The sequence below is a fragment of the Salmo salar genome, chromosome ssa20 (genome assembly GCF_905237065.1).
Source record: "Salmo salar chromosome ssa20, Ssal_v3.1, whole genome shotgun sequence".
Taxonomy (NCBI): Eukaryota; Metazoa; Chordata; class Actinopteri; order Salmoniformes; family Salmonidae; genus Salmo; species Salmo salar.
Window position 1 is genome coordinate 18977709 of NC_059461.1, and position 18235 is coordinate 18995943.

The window sequence follows — 18235 nt, forward strand, 5'->3', positions numbered from 1 at the left end:
TTAAAAGACAGGGACAGAACAACTAGTTTATATGGGTCATTAAAAGACAGGGACAGAACAACTAGTTTCTATGGGTCATTAAAAGACAGGGACAGAACAACTAGTTTCTATGGGTCATTAAAAGACAGGGACAGAACAACTAGTTTCTATGGGTCATTAAAAGACAGGGACAGAACAACTAGTTTCTATGGGTCATTAAAAGACAGGGACAGAACAACTAGTTTCTATGGGTCATTAAAAGACAGGGACAGAACAACTAGTTTCTATGGGTCATTAAAAGACAGGGACAGAACAACTAGTTTCTATGGGTCATTAAAAGACAGGGACAGAACAACTAGTTTCTATGGGTCATTAAAAGACAGGGACAGGAGCACAGATTTCTTTGGTCATTGAATGCTTTCCTTGTAATCACACACAGGCACATCACAGTCATAAGTAATTCAGCCTCCATTGATAATATATTTATAACACAGAAATAAGTATATTACTTGACTGAACTTTCACACAATTCTTGTACTTTGGTCAAGTTATTATGCCTAAAGTGACGACATGTGAAACATTCAAGTAAAATATGTGTGCGTGCGTGCGTGCGTGCGCGCGCGCGCGTGAGTGTGTGTGTGTGTGTGTGTGTGTGTGTGTGTGTGTGTGTGTGTGTGTGTGTGTGTGTGTGTGTGTGTGTGTGTGTGTGTGTGTGTGTGTGTGTGTGTGTGTGTGTGTGTGTGTGTGTGTGTGTGTGTGTGTGTGTGTGTGTGTGTGTGTGTGTGTGTGTGTGTGCGTGCGTCTTGATTAGGTTTAGGTGATTCTTTTTCCCTTTCATGTGTTTTTAGTCTCCTGTGCTTTGTTCCATTTCTTAATTACAGTAGTCTTCTCCTGTGAGAGTAGATAACCCCCTCCCCACATCCAGCAGCATCCCATTAGCTCTGGACTGATGCTGTCTTTCTTAATACCTTTATACAATTAAAATAGACAGAGATCAAAAAGATACCAGAGCCTTACAAGGGAGATGTTTTTCACAAAATGCAGATTGTGTTATTGATGGCTGCCCATTTGGAAATCATTATGAGACAAGGAGTAATCTGTGAAGCTGCCTCAGCATTCAGAGTAGAACACCCCTCCCTATGGTCTTTCAACCAAGTGTCAAAGTTAGTTTTAACTTCTTAAAAACAAAGTCCACCCTGAACTAACTACTTTAATAATGCTTTAGTTAATTGGATGCTCTTGGCTATACTGTAAGTATATTAGAAAATAAAGTGTGTATTGCTCTGTAATGGGGCTATTTATTGTTCGGTTATATGGTGTTGGTGGGAGATAATATGTAATTGAACTTGACGTGCCAGTTTCACGCATCTTTTCCCCGTTAGAATTGTGTTAAACATAACTAACTCTCTCATGTTTTCTCCAACACTTTTCGTGAAGGGATACTGAAACTAGGAAGTGTTTGTCAAGGTGCACTTGCTGCAATTCTCAGTCAACTACCCTGGCGCAGGGCGTTCATTTTCGTGTCCCAGACCTCTGAAGGAGCAGCTATGTGCATTCATCTTTAAGTGAATTTTTCCTTGTGTAGTATCAAATAAGCCCTGCATGATAATTCATGTATGAATTAATCAACATTTGTAATAATATGATTCATTATTTCATTGAATATCAATTAAAAATATTATTTTATGATTGCTATGATTATTATTATTATCACCATTTGTGAAATTGTAACGTTAGTCTACTGACATATTTCATGTACAAAAAAAACAAAAAAACACACACATTCAGAAAAGCAAAACAAAACACTGCTTTTTAATGTATTTTTATAATGACAGACTAGTAGCCAACCATGCCACTCTCTGCCAGTACCCTCGGAAATACAATTTAGGGGCCAAAATAATTGTAACTTTTTCAGAAACAATGTGGAACCACCAACCTAGTCCTATGAACCATCATTAGCACAAAATTCCACTCATCATTGGTGCCAATTAGTAGGTTGCGAACAATCAATGTGGATCTTAGCCAAGCAGGAATTTCATGAATTTCACATAATTTCAAAAGTATACCCCCATTTGGAATTAACTGTAGGCTAATTTCAATTGAATTTATCCAAACTTGGCAATAAATCACCTCTTTAGAAAGAGCTATTTGGACATTTTGAAGTTGGTAGTTAGATTACTAGCAGGTGGAGAGTGACAAAATGAACATGCAAGGGAGAAGAAGATGAAACATAAAAGTGTATTTCATTACATCAATGAAATCGTTTGATATCATGAAATCGAGTCCCATATTAGCCCACTCCTCCAAAGCTTGTATAGCAGCAGCGGAAATGTTCCACTATGAGGCGTGTATTCACACTTACAACACGATAAACAGCGTTTCCGTGCCATTTCATATTATATCAAAGATTGATGATGGTCGGTTTACTAAACTGGGAGTTTGTTGGAAGTGATTCGTAGCAGCATATTATATTCTAGTATGTCACGAATCCAGTGTAGGCCCAACCAAATGAGAAGAAATGTGCGTGGAGTGTTGTCAATTTGATGATGCCTTGAAATAATTGTCACCAGGGGATTTGCCGACACAGCAATCTTTAGACAAAAGAGGGCTATATGCTCTGGTGTATTGGTTCCATAGTCAACGACTGAACCAGCCTTATTGACTTTGACTTCAACAGCACAGACGCATGAGGAGGAAGGTTAAAATCAGTATGTCTGATGGCGAAACAACAGAGCAAGATAACGTCCTAAATGTTCATAAGAAATCGGCAAGATTGTAAGTTGTTTTTTGAGCACGAGAGAGAACAGTTGGCAGACCTGGCGAAGTCAAGTCCCATTTATTAAAAATAAGACTTATTATTGAGACGATTTGAGCTTGAAAATAAACATAATCGCAATATCACATTTCATACACGCCCGCAGACATGCCCGGTGCGACAATGTGTAATGTATAAGACAGCAGCATTATACCAGACAGGGAACGCAGATGATAAATATGCATGTATTCAATTAAGGGTATTACACAGGGGTTGATTTGCATAAGGATTTATGAGCTCAACATGCCTCTTCATATTTGTACTATAAAACGTTAAAATCAACGCAGGCTTTCTGTGCTTGGAAGGAACAGGTATTATGGGCTATGGGTTATTATGGGCTATTATGGGCTATGCTACTTTTAAGACCCGCGTCACCACAAGGGTTTCTCCCTATATGCAACTGCAACTAACTAGAGATATGGGGGGAAAGGTAAATAAAAATGAGGCAAACGTGTAGGCTAATTGTGAAATAGTGTAGTGATAATTTGATCATCATTAATTAGCCTATGGGTAACAATATTTGTATTACTATAATATTATGATTAATGACATTATCATAATCATGATTATTAGGCCTATGTCATTATTGCTGTTTTGACGTCTTTTAGCCGGCTATATTGTAGCTGTTAAAAGTTGAAACATAAAGCGTGGAAAAAAATATATAAAGACTATTGTTTTCCCCATAAAAGTCGGGAGTGCTAGAAAGATCAAGTTTTCTGCTAAGTGGATTCTGGACACTCTTCATACAAGCTATTATAGGTGGGGATTTTCCATTGTTTAAATCTGAGACAGAAATCGAACAAATAAGGGCAAAAGTTGGTGCCCTGCTATTTAATTTCTTGTCGTTTCCTTTGCCATCGATGAAGAATAGGCTATTCTATAAAATGTGATGGTTTCAAAGCGGAACAGTGTGCCAAGGTCTTGACACTATCCTTGTTTTAAGAAACACAATTCTATGGCTGTGATGTCATTTTCTCACACACATCTCAGGGATTTTCTGTCGCCCATTATTTTCCTGAACAAGGCAAGTCCTCTTCTGATGACGAGGTCCAAACTCCCCTCCCAATTAAGATCACATAGCTAATTAGAAGAGCGCATCCGGAGTAGAGGCTGACTACGGCCAGGGACAGCAGCGTCACCCACCACGCAACACTGGTTTGCAACTGGAGGAAATGAGAAGGGAAGTCTTGAGTCTAAACGGGAGTACCATTGAAATCATTCATATTGAAGTGTGTGTCCTTAGAACAGACACATCTTCAATTTGGGAGATTCTTCATTTAACCTAAATGACTCGCGCTGCACGAGGTGGATTTTGTTCACTTTATGTCACACATTTTGGAGTGCATGCGGTTGACACGGACAAATTGTTGTTTTTAAATGACTGAAGAAAAATGCCTCTGAGTTGGAGGCCTATTGTGAGAACTTGTTGTTGATTTGATTTATTTTGTATGGATTAAACCGATTCAATACGGGCCTTAATTTGTGATATCAATTTGCCCTTATTAAAGGCTTATGTTGCTGGTATTTGTAACATGATAGTATTTTTATTGAACCCTTATTTTACCAGTAGGTTTACTGAGAACACATTCTCATTTTAAAACAACGACCTGGGGAATAGTTACAGGGGAGAGGAGGGAGGATATAGATTAAACAAATCGAACACAACATTTAAATCTATACAACATCACCGTGATGGAACCTTCATTTCAAATGACTATTATTTATTTCATTGTTCATTGAACGTCTTCTAACACTACAATATACAACCTGTGCACTTTATCGCAAGCATTTGTCTTTCATTTTGGTGTGCTTGGCAGGCCTATATTTGAAGGAACACAATTGACAACATGTAACTTGCATGTGACTTGCATGTTTCTGTCTCAAATGTCGGTCAGGAGCTGAAACGGGAGTGACTGAATAAGTATTAATGACTTATTGTCAGCGTATTGTGTAACTAGTTGTCTGGTGCTTCCTGCGGTTCCCATGACGCAGGATGCATTGAGTCCCTATGATGGAATAAAGTCATGGTGTCTCAGACGCCAGTGTGACATGCTCTAAACAGATGGTCCAACAGAGAAAGTCATGCAGGAGATCATGTAAGCTGTAATTTGTTAAATGTTATGAAATATAAAGATATAAAGATATAATAAATGGGTCAGGGTGGGTCAGAGAGAGAGAGAGAGAGAGGAGAGAGAGAATTGAATTAGAGAGAGAGAGATAATTTAATTTAATTGCATTGAGAGATATGCATGAACGTCATGTGACAATGGTTCAACAAATCACCTTTAACCACACTCAAATCTTTGCAACACTGTCAAATCAATGTTCCCGTTCTTCTTCTTCTTCTTCTTTCCATTTTGTTTTAGACTAGATAAGCTCTAAACTAAAGGTATCCAGACATCTAATCAAAGTAGTCACAGAAAGGATGCGTCCAAACAGCATGACATGGGCAGCCAACGAAAGAATACTCTGCATACTTCTTCCACAGCAGTAAAATAAGAATTCGACGATGTTGAAGAACCAATGAACATAAATCGTGGAACGTGACGTAATGGTCCCTGTAGAAAAGGCGCGGAGTGTATCTCAAGGCCAGAGATCGCTGAACAGTGATAGGGGCTGCCTGCTTGAGTCTTAATGTATAGTCTTAGTCGACTCCTCCTTCTCGATTACTCACATGCATCTTTCCTGGCAAAGAGAAAAAAATTACTAAAGGAAAACAGCTTCTCTCAGACCTCCAACAGGATTCAAAAGCAACAACAATTCCAATTGCTAACGAGTTATAGCTTTTGTTTTGTTAAAAAGCATAGGCTACATGTAGATTTCCATAACATCAATGCTGTTCTAACACCAACTTGGACAGTGTATTTTAGTTATGTGACAAACTGAAGAGGACGCAGCTACATGGAGATGCACGCGCCTACAATCTCAGACGCTGTTGTGTTCTTGATTTTTTTCTATTCCTTCGATTCGTGTGGAAATCATTTTAGTGTTACAGTGATGCAGGAGTAGATGATTCCAATAAAAGTAGCGACAGTGTCCATTGATCGAGTTAGTATTGGTCGGCGAAGGACTAATTCATTCGTTTACTAATGCCCTGCAAAATGTTTTAATCCAAATTCGCCTGAAGAAATAGGAGGGACCAGTAGCAGACCCATGCAACCGGGCTTCGATAGTTGGTATGTTTTTAATTCCTTAGGAATTATTTAGCAAATAGCATTTCTTCTCGCATGATAATGGAATAATATATTGGTATGCTGCATATAATTAATTAGCATTAGTAAAACGACGGATTCCGTCACTTTAATTAATGAATTATAGCCTATGAGAGAGAGATGCAGAGATTCGGATGATGATTTCCATTGGCAGATGATAGTGTGGAGAACACGTGTCCATTTTTGCCTCACATTTTTTTCTGACCCGGAATTCTTACATGTCACACCAAGAAGGGAAATAATCTGACTGCCAATGCACGGGCTAGGTTTGCGTCTTATGGAAATCTTTGGTTGCAGATCTGAGGAAAACACGTATAATATCATCCCCTCTGCGGCAACGATGCTTTTCCACGGACTCCCTGGAGGCGACATGCACGGTGTTGTGGAAGAAATGGAGCGGAGAGGAAAGAGCGAATCCGCAGCTATCAGTTCGGCCATAGACATGGGAGAATCTGAAACGGTAGGCAACTGAACAACCACACGCTGAGGGACGATTGCAATCGAGAGTATAGCGAGCAGTTGTGTACAAATATCATAATGAGCAGCGAAACGTTGATGCCCAAAATGCACGAGCAGTGCACTATAAAATCATACTTGGGATATTAAAAAAGACTTGAGATAGGCTATTAAAACTTGTTGGACTAAGAAATAACTTACTTTTGGAGTGTATTGTTATTCTTTTGAATATGTCTTAAACAATGTATGTATGATTGTGGAATTATTTTGAATCTGTATCACAAAACAATTTAGCGTAATCTAATAATAATAGGCTAATGAATTCATAGGCATATGCTAATCTGTTAATAGCAAATATCAGTGATGTTTTTACTATGCACACTCAAGTGTTTTTAAGCATGACATTGTTCTGGTGTTAGATATGTTGTGGATTTAAACGAAATCATAATGATATGAATGTTTCGTCATTTTCTACTTTTGAAATTGTACAACATTACACATTCATCAATTCGTTGTGCAAAAGAGTATGCGGCCTATATGCTACTGATTATGCACTTACAAATAAGGGTACAATTCATAGAGAAATGTTTTACCTTTAGACTAAAACGTGCATGTGTTCAAATCTTGTTTGATAAAATGTAACTTCAGTTAAATTACAAATGAATTCGTTAGAATAGTAACAAATGGGGGGGGGGGTCTTCTTCCTATAACATTGGCATTCACTTTGTTGCCTATATTTTTTGCCTAGGCCTAATGGGTGGGTAGAAGTGGTTTGGTCTTTGATCTGTTTGGCTATATGTGATAATGTATTCGTATTGTGATGCATTTCCTTGTCTTGTTATGTGGTTTTAGCCAAATCAAAGTTTTAAGACAAATTAGATTAGGTGAGGTGAACGTTTTAGCATCCCCCCCCTCCCCCCCATAATAATAATAGTCCCAAAAGTGTTTTTAAGAAATGATCATTTTCATGAAACTTTTTAAAAGAGGTAAACCATTTTAGAGAATAGGCCTAAAAAGAATGAAGTGTCTGTGTTTGTAAGTGTGTTTTGATTTGATTGGGATTTCTGAAATCGTAAATCTTGGTGCGAGTAAGCCGTTTTATTTCGAGGAATACTGGCTACATAACATGTGCTTTGTTGTTGTTTATGGATTAATGTTTCACTTTTAAATGCCCAAAAATGTTTAGAACAAGATATGCTTTGGTCTAGAATAGGATACAGTTAGCCTAGCTATAGGCCTATAAACTTGCATATTTTAATTGGTGTGGAAAAAAATGTTCCTTCATTTCTAGACTAACTAAATATCCCTGTACTATGCGTTGCAATGCCCTCAGTCAGATATTACAATATGTTCATGCAAAACATAATATTTAAAAGAAGGTCTGATATAAAAAAAGGAGCATATCTTCGGCCGGGAAATTAAATACTATTTCGATATGGGTCTTTGATGACATGTGGTTGGTCTGTGTTTTAAGTTTGTGTTTGTTTGGTTGTCTTTTAGAACATGCAGTGCATGAACAGTGACAGGGTGGCTCTGTGCGCGGGCTGCGGCGGGAAGATTGCTGACCGCTACTATCTGCTCGCCGTAGACAAACAATGGCACATGCGCTGTCTCAAGTGCTGCGAGTGTAAACTCAACCTGGAGTCCGAGCTCACCTGCTTCAGTAAAGACGGAAGCATCTACTGCAAGGAAGATTATTACAGGTAACTCCATAAACTCCGCCAAATGTAAAAGTGTTTGGTGGTTATGAAGAATAGCAAACGTTTGAAGTCAGATTTCCCCTAAAAGCAGTCACCCCTGGCCACATGATATTTAATTTGGGTATTACAACACCATATAATAGGCTTTAATGTAGTCTATAGCGTGGCCATACTACAGAGCTTCGACAAAACATTAAAAGGGCCCTTGCGCAAAACGCATTACATCTGGCCTGTGTGAAAGTTTCAAAGTACCGTACATAATTCTGTTTCAAAGCGGGACTTGGAGTAGGCTTACATAGCTGCCAATGTACTGTATGTGCTACTAATTGACATGGTTAAGCCTCATTCACATCTAATCAAAATGTGTCCATGCACTGACTAGGTTCTGTCTTCTCTGCAGAAGGTTTTCGGTCCAGAGATGTGCCCGATGCCACCTCGGGATCTCGGCTTCAGAGATGGTGATGCGGGCCAGGGACTTGGTGTACCACTTGAACTGTTTCACCTGCACATCCTGCAACAAGATGCTAACGACTGGGGACCACTTTGGCATGAAAGACAGTCTGGTGTACTGTCGGCTGCACTTTGAAAATCTCATACAGGGGGAATATCAGACACATTTCAATCATGCGGATGTAGCCTCTCACAAAGGACTGGGACCTGCCAACGCTTTGGGACTATCCTACTTCAACGGCGTGGGGAGTGTGCAGAAAGGGCGGCCCAGGAAAAGGAAAAGTCCCGGACCAGGAGCAGATTTAGCAGCCTACAATGCCGGTAAGACTACAGTGATAACGTTTCCATTTAATATAAGCCTTTTCAGAACAACGCCATATTGACTCAATGGCCACTCCCCCTAATCAAAAAGTTTTCATTGCGTATGACAAAATTACATCACTCTGCAATTTATAAATATTGCCAAGGCCTGCTATTAACAACGCAGGCCAACAATCATTAAAGGGTGGGATTTAAAAGTGCAGGCGAGTTTTTATCCGAATGATTTTAAGCATGGTAATCATTTAAATAGAGTAACTTAGTTGTTCTCAATAATATATAATCTGCATTCGATGCAACGACAATTTTATATAGATGTTGCATGCTTTTAGGCTAATGTGTTTGTTATCTCAATCGTGACAGTTCTTTCTCATTCAAATAGAGAGGTGCAAAACATTTCGCCCTCTTCATTGCATCAGTTAATCTCCAACGATTAAAATAGGCTATCATAATCAAATGATGTTATGATATTTTTGTTTTTGCAACCAATATTTTCAAACCAATATTTCAATGACTTCTTTCTGTTCATTGATTTAAGCTATAGGCTATTATTTCTTAGGCCTAAAAGGCACATGGGGCCTATAGCAGAAGACACGTAGCCAATTATTTGATTTTACTATACAAAGTTGTTTTTTAATGTTCATGTTCTTTACCTCCATGGACGTTCCGATTTTGTTAATGTCAGAAAAGTATCGTAGCCTAAAGGGTTGTAATATTGCATATCTTATTTGTGCTCTGGAGAAACTAAATACCAAATGTGACCATCATTGTAGGCTACACTGTCGTTGGACACATTTGAGTTCATTTAGGCCTAATATTCAAAACATTTGACATCATTTCTCAGACGAAATTATAACATGGTGGTTTACCAAATTGCTGCCGATTATTCATCCGAAATCCCTCTCTCTACAATTCAATTGCAATTCAACAGTGTGTAGCAGGACAGTTTTATCCATAAAATTTTTCCTCCTGTCCTCTGAAAAATGTTTTTGAAGTTCCGGCTTTCGCCTTAGCTATTTTCCACTTGTCAGGCTCTATAGACGTCTAAAGTTCCCCTTCTCGCCCCGTTGCGCACTCGGGGACCGGTTGGTCTGGGACGGGGCCAGGATGGGTGTGCACTACAAGAGATCAATGAGACTTGATGAGTTATCCAGTAGTGATTGTGGCCAATGAGCAGTTGTTGCAACAGCAAAATAATTTCTATCATCAAGAAGGCCCCTTCAATAAGCATCCTTGTCTTCTTGTATCGACATTTGTGTCTTGGGAATGAAACATTGCCGTCAGTTATTGTGTTATTAAACTGTTTTCAGGTGCATTCCATCCAGCTTTCATCAAATAAGTCAATCGTAGAATAAAACATTGACAAAGGGCAAGGTGAATCGATCTACCTTCAGGATATTATCCTACAGGCTATTCAAATAGGCGTATATAAAATCACTTTTCTATTTAGGCCTACGCATCACTAGCCCGTGTGTCATCATTCACTTGGTCATATGAAGATTTTCCACATGGTTCATCATCTGATTGAGTCACCATACTTTTTCATCCAGTAAACCCAAGTAGCATGTCTCACAACATCTAAGCGAGAAGGGGAGGGGGTGGGGTCTCTACTGCCCTCTACTGTCTACGGATTGGGCCACTGACTGCTATACAGATCAACCCTACTGTATTTGATTAATAAACAACGTATTTAAAGTAGGCTATTGACTAAAGTCACCTAACAATCTTTCACAAACGAAATCGACGTTGTGCTTTAATAAACATCCAATACGTTTCTGAATGTGTTGTGGTCTGCAGAAGCAAACCTATACATTATTTCCAGCTGTTATCAGAAAGGTACTCATCAGCCTATCAATAGCGTTTGAGAATTTGCGAACGAGAAATACTTTTTATGTATGTATGGTGTTTGTGGTTTATTGTCTGAAGTGTTATTCTGAGAAATTTGAATGACTAATATTTATTGTATGCAGCATTGAATATGTCTGAACTGTTATGAATAGATAGCAACACTTAAGCATTTGCCAAGGAAATACTGTCATGGAAATGTGTCATGTTTTTGCGTCCACGATTCGATTATCTAGGGCAGAATATAGCATATGACAATTAATATGACAACAGCCATCACACAATTAGGGTTATTATTATTATTATTATTATTAGTAGTAGTAGTAGTAGGCCTAGTACTAGTTGTAGTAGTATCAACCTATATTAATTCGACTATTTTTGTATTTTATTTTACCCGTTTTATGTGCTTATTATTTCAACTCAATTCATGGCATTTTTATTTCGCAAACTGCCAATGCGTATTTCACAGCGTAAGACCTCTACGTGTAAAGACACTCCTGCCAATACTAGCCAGAAAGTCATTCACATGCACATATTTTAATTGGTTGATATCTTACACGACCCGCCTATGACACCATATATTGAGTGCTGCTTAATGTATGTGAATGTAACACTGGCTATCGCCCTAAAAATGTGTCATTGTTAGAAGTCAATGTTCATGTTAACACTGACATATACAAATATCACAAATACATCAAATATGTTACAAATATAATATCATATTTTGATAATGGTACTGGGTGGTGTAAGGGCCTTATTAGACATCGCTGTTCAATAGTAAGGCTGTGGTTGAATTTACAATCACTGTTCAATTATACCTATGATTTTCATGTTTGTATTCCTCGCCACGCTCTCTACCCAACGTTTCATTACTAAACCAATTTTAAAACATGGCATTAAAAGCCAGCTACACTCACTGCTGGGCTGCATATAAGCCAGCATGTTGCTGATTTTATTAATGTATCAATTCCATACATAATGTAGAAAAATACATAACATGGTCATGTTTAACTTATCCACTTGTTTGTGAATGAAACACCATATTCAGGTGGACTAACCAACATCTAATCTGTGTGTGTGTATGTGTGTGTGTGTGTGTGTGTGTGTGTGTGTGTGTGTGTGTGTGTGTGTGTGTGTGTGTGTGTGTGTGTGTGTGTGTGTGTGTGTGTGTGTGTGTGTGGTGTCCTCCAGCACTCAGCTGTAATGAGAACGACGGAGACTCTATGGACAGGGACTCTTACAGCTCCAGTCAGAAGACCAAGCGCATGCGGACCTCCTTCAAACACCACCAGCTGAGGACCATGAAGTCCTACTTTGCCATCAACCACAACCCAGATGCCAAGGACCTGAAGCAGCTAGCCCAGAAGACTGGCCTCACCAAGCGTGTCCTACAGGTTAGACACACACCTATACTGTATTGTTCCTCATATTCAACAAAATGAGAAAAACTATACACAAATGAAAAAATAAAAAATGTTCTTCTGTATTATGATGGCAATACAATTGAATAATGGGATGTTAAAATTAAACGAGTAACAAAGGGACAATTTTCTATTTAAATTTCCAGATAGGAATTGTAAGGAGTGGGAGTAGTAAAAACAGTCTGTACTGTTTATTATGGGGAGCGGGGAAGCATAACAGAGAGTGCTTGATTTCCACAAAGACGACAGCAAATTATCTAGGGGACTGAAGAAAAAAATGAGACAAAAAGGTTTCTGAACAAAAATTCTGTAAAAATCGCTCCGCTTTAATTAACGCTCCCAGAAAACAAAGCAGTCATTTTGCTTTGATGCGTTCTATTTTTCATGCCTGTTATTCCAGTTGAAACCTTCCCTCTGTCTTTTCCCCACGGTTCCATCACTAACAGTCGCAACGATGTTGCCTTGCTGTGGTACACAGGTCTGGTTCCAGAATGCTCGGGCCAAGTTCCGGCGGAACCTGATGAGACAGGAGAACACGGGTGTGGACAAGACCTCAGACGGCTCCACCCTGCAGGGGGGCACACCCTCTGGCCCCGCCTCAGAGGCCTCAATGAGCCCCTCCAGCACACCCACGACCCTGACGGACCTGACCAACCCCACCATGCCCACCGTCACCTCCGTGTTAACCTCTGTGTCTGGCAGCATGGATGTTCACGAGTGCAGGAGCCCATCGCAGACCACCCTGACCAGCCTGTTCTGACGCCCCCTCACCTCCCTCACAGACTGCCCTTTAGCTTCCTCTGATGTCCCCAACCCTTTAAGCAAACACCCTGACCAGCCTCTCCCCTGACCCGACCGCCCCCCCTCTCGACTCTGTCCACTCGGAACCTAAACACAGACCTTTGACAGAGACATTGAATGGACTAGTAAAATTAAGGTAAAGGAAAAAGGCTCTTACTTTTACTCTGAGCCCATTTTAGAATATTTGCATAGTGAGGCTGCAAAGCCTTGCAGAAGGAACCGTTGTTGTTATTCTGTTGTTGTTGTTGTTGTTGTTGTTGTTTTGTTGAGAACTGAAGAGACTTGATTTGCATTTTTCAGTGTTTACAGAATGAAACTTGGGGAAAAGAAAAAAAACTGCTTAATTTTGGAAATTCATTTTTTCCAGCACAATATTTATGTTGTTGTACAGGAGTCACTGTTAGGAAACATTGAGAAGGATTGTAAAATGATGGGAAATCTGAGATTAAACACAGGCTAAGATATCCTAAGACTGCAATGTGCCTTACACTCCATTTTATCTTCAATTGGCCCCAACATATCCAGACCTATTTCTCCCAGTAACATCAGATAGATACACATGTTTTGAACCAACAGAGACTATTTTGGATCAAGGGTATAGGAGTAAATGTGTGTGTCTGGTGCATGTGTCTGTGTGGGTTTGTGGTCTTAACTGCTGTTGAATAAATCAACAATTACATGTTTACACACACGCACATACACAGATCTGGCATATGATATCATACAATAGGTTGAAATGAAACAGCCAATGAAAGCTAGTTTTGTTTTGAAATATTGTGATCTTACGATTTGCATTTATCTTACAAAAACAACAATTCTATACCTCATTTACATAAGAACTTGATATCAATGAAGATGGTTTTGCTGGCTAAATCCTGCTGTGACATACAGTACACACTGGCATCCCAACCTCTTACCTCAACTCAGCTTACACTGTTCAACACAACTGGGAATTTTGAATTGCAATTGGTCAAAACGATGTTTCTCTCAAAAGGAGTTGATGCACTAAAAGCCAATATAAAGCTATTTTCAAGTGTATCTTTAATCAGACACAATGTTGCATGATATGTGTAGGCACCATGTCATGTCCAACCAAGAGAAAAGGCCAGCTATTTATATTTGTGTTACAGTAAATACCATAATTATCATAAGCTCTAATTGTGGGCTTCTGTTTAAATTGTGCAACCATTTACTTCCAAAATCTGTTACATGAAACAACACTCAACTGGCTACAAATGTTTAATTTTCCCTTTTGTATACACTATCACAAGCCAGATATTTTACTCATGGGGAAGAAAAAAAGATGAGTTTACGAGTGAGAATATGCAGTCATACGGTTCCTTCCACCTTCATCCCTCAAACACTACTGCTACTACTACTACTACTACTACTACTACTACTACTACTACTACTACTACTACTACTACTACTACTGTACCAGCCACTGGTCTCCAATGATGTATGGTTATTGACTGAGGACTTACTGTTTTCCTGCACCTTCTTGTACAGATCCTAACCCTTCGATGTAGTCTTCAGTTCTGTAAGAAATATAAAAAATTAATTATAACTTATGTCATCCTTACAAATTTGTTCCTTCACGTCTGTGAGTTTTGTATTACACCATTAAAAGCACTAACCTATTTTGCATTGCTCGACTAAAGCCTCATATTGGGATGTTCTGTCATCTATCTACTGTAGATGTATCGTCATGGGATCAAATCTGTCTCTACATATGCAGTCCCTTCCTTTCAGCAATCCAGGGATTCTGTGCTAGTGTGGCAGATCCAGTCTAGAACCATTACTGGAATTGCAGAAATGAGGGTCATGCGAGGCCTGCTCACATAACCATTCAGACCAGGGCCGATCGGCTTTTATATGAGCTAATGTTTTTTAGGGGAATTTACTTGGCCACAGATAGTTGAAGATCTGCCCTGAACTCTCACAATAAAGGCACGGTTTGGACCAACCTTTAAGCCCCTGACTGGTGTAAAACTGGTCACTTAGTATCCACCATGTTGGCTCCGAGTTATAGTATGTCAACAGGCTGGTGGGGCTACCATATGTGACCCGGGTTGCTGTACACGCTATGTCAACCAACCCGTTAACATTCAACAGTAAACCAACATAGTAACACCTACTCAGTGTGGACCAGAAAAGTTTACTTTATTAATAGCAACAAAACAAGCTTCTCTAACCAAGAGACCGTTGATTGCAGTTGGTAATCATAAAACATCTGTTTCGTGGGAAGCTTTCCCCTCTCAGCTGGGGCAATATGTGTCCAATTTTCTCATGGCACCAGTGACCGCCCGTTCAGCTGAAACTAATAATATGAGGAATTTCATCTCTGATTGTAAAAGGCATCCGCATGGTTCCCAACCGAAACAGTTCGGAAGAGTTCGTGCATATATTATGACGACATTATGTGACGATTTTGTTCATTTTGGACTTCGGTAAGTTTTTTTTCTCGGTTGTTTGGGCACACACAAATGTTTCTTGAGGCAAACCAAAGTCGGTTGCCGAAGTCTCCGCCCCTTCGTCGGTGATTAGTCAACAGTAGGGATGCTTCAATAAAGTCTTTGTTGTCATTCAACGAGAGATGACTCGTTGTCATGCAATTTTTTTATTTAGAAATACTGCACCAAACATCTTAGTTCGATTTTTGAGTTATCTTAAATTAATTTTGACTATTTCGAGGAAGTGTATACTGGCTACGCCATCTCAAAATGGACAAACAGTACTAATTCCGCTTTCTTCTAGTTTCTCAAGCTAATGTCTTATGGGAGTATGCAAGCACACTTGTTTGATTCGCCTAGCCGACATTGGCTAGCCGCCAGTCGTACTGAAGCATGTTGAAGCCTTCAGTCCTTTCTAAAATAATTAGGAACTCCTTTTCTCTCAACAGAGGAAGCCTCCTCGCTGGTAGCCCAAATCTCTCTCAATAAACTCAGAAGGGCATAGGATAGCATGAATAAAGGTAAATCACCTGGATGGGACGGTGTTCCCCTTTAGCTCTGTTTAACATTTTGAAATCAATTAGGTCCACTATTGCTCAAAATGATTAATAAAGCCATTCACAAATGTTCATTTGAGATGTGAATACAGCACTAATTTTGCTTTTATTAAAGAAAGGTAAGGATGCCACCCAGTGTTCTCACTATCGCCCCCTATCTTTGATAAACACAGATGTTAAACTGTTTTTCTAAGTGTTGTGCTGTCCTGTCTCGAGACTTGGCCCACACAAACCGAAGAGGGTTTGTTAAAAAAACCCCGTCTATCCTCGGATAGCCTCAATCGACTATTACATATCTTAAATGCATAATCAGAAACATCATCTCCTTGGGCTGTTTTATCTCTCGATGCAGAAAAAGCTTTTGATTGACTAGAATGGTCATACCTCTGGTATGTCTTGGAACATATGGGAATTGGCTCAACTTTCATTAACATTTTACTGCAGTGGGCTAACTCTTGGTGTTTCTTGGTAGTCTTAAACAAATCTACTTTGAAACAAAGATATACACCTCACACATATGGCTATGGACTTAAAAAAAGAACGCCTGTACCATGTCAGATATAGAGTTGAAATGTATTACATTTTGAGTTTGCATTCCAATATTACACTTTATATACATCACAGAAGACTGAAATATAACAAAACCATTTGACATATAGAAACACCAGATTTTTTTGATTTAAAAAAAAGTAATGTTTATGAGTTATGAAATTATGAAAAATACTAATAACATTCCACCCATGGGGCAACTTGGTTATTTGACTGCAGGAAAGGGCTACTATGATTTAAATACACTATGTCATGTTCGTCGTACTGATGGGACCAAGGCGCAGCGGGAATGTGTAAACTCATCTTCTTTTATTATGAAGAAAAACCAAAACTTAATCAAAACAACGACGAAGAAACAGTCCTGTGTGGCACACACCTACACAATACGGAACAACTACCCACAAAAACCCAAGAAAAAAACACCCCTACGAAATAGGACCTTCAATTAGAGGCAACGAGGAACAGCTGCCTCCAATTGAAGGTCAACCCAATAAACTAAACATAGAAATAGAATAACTAGACACAGACATAGAAATAAACTAAAATAGAACATTAACCAAAAAAAACGAAACACAGAAAACAAACACCCCCTGCCACGTCCTGACCAAACTACAATAACAAATAACCTCTTTACTGGTCAGGACGTGACACACTATGCCAATTCCTCAACTATAGTTATAACAGGCAATATCTGCTCTGTTCCATTCAGAATCACTAGAAGCAGCAGAGAAGGTGATTACATTTTTCATTTGCTATTTTTATTATCCCTGGCCCAGGCAATTCATCAATCAAAAGAAATAACACCAATTTTCCTAAAATCTACTGATCACTTCATATTATTATACTTTGGTGATATTTTACTTTATCTAGGCAATGTAACTCAATCGCTCCCAAACACATTGAAGACCATAGATAAATTCAGCTTAATCTCAAATTATAAAATGTATGGAACCAAATCAGTCCCACTGCCTCTCCAGTCCCCGATGGAGGACTCCATCTCTACTTATAGAATCCCAATTTTCCCATTTTAAATATTTGGGATCAGATATATTTCCTTCCTTGGATTAAACCATTGCCAGAAATTTTAACAGAACGCTCACATCCATTCAAACCGACCTCAGTAGACAGACTAACATCTTATTGCTTTAACCGGCAGAATATCTATTGTAAAAATGAATATACTGCCACGGCTATATTTCTGGAGTTCAATGCTTCCCATGTCTCCCCCTTCTGGTCATTGGGATAAAATCCATAGTGCGGTTTCAAAATGGATATGGCAAGGTAAGCTATCCTGGATAAAAGTAACACATTTACAAAGAGGGAAAGATATAACATTTCTGGGGGATTGGAAATGATGCAGACAATTACATTGATGGAATCTACAATCTACCTGCGCTGTTAAAGCTGATCTACCCCCTAAAAAAATACAAAATTAAAATGAAAAGAAAAATAAATAGGGAAAGATGTGGCGGGACGATCGGTACCAAATGTAAATTGTATTTCCAGGCATGACAATTTTGGCCCATCCTAAATTGCTTTAGACATGATTATTCCTCCAATTGGCTGAGTATAGAAATAAAGATGGTGTCTCCTTTTGCCCTGGAAGAGGTGGTATTCACTGATATATCTCTTAAACAATGTAAACTACGCTTTGGTCCTATTATTGCTAACATAATCTC

The 18235-nt window shown here is 39.0% G+C and overlaps 1 protein-coding gene across 4 annotated transcripts; it reads left to right on the plus strand.

Annotated features, from left to right (window-relative positions):
* The first annotated feature begins 5415 nt into the window (after positions 1-5415).
* Positions 5416-14644, plus strand: lhx2b (LIM homeobox 2b). 4 transcript variants are annotated; one of them, XM_014160489.2, is made up of 6 exons: positions 5419-5970; positions 6304-6466; positions 7963-8165; positions 8545-8933; positions 11967-12169; positions 12675-14644. In XM_014160489.2, exons 2-6 carry the CDS (start codon positions 6347-6349, stop codon positions 12954-12956), a joined length of 1197 nt encoding a protein of 398 aa, XP_014015964.1. In that variant the 5' UTR covers positions 5419-5970; positions 6304-6346; the 3' UTR covers positions 12957-14644. The 4 variants fall into 4 exon arrangements, with proteins under 4 accessions (XP_014015965.1, XP_014015964.1, XP_014015962.1 ...); XM_014160490.2 differs by having other exon boundaries at positions 5416-6466; positions 12643-12958; XM_014160487.2 differs by having other exon boundaries at positions 5419-6466.
* Positions 14645-18235: the final 3591 nt, after the last annotated feature.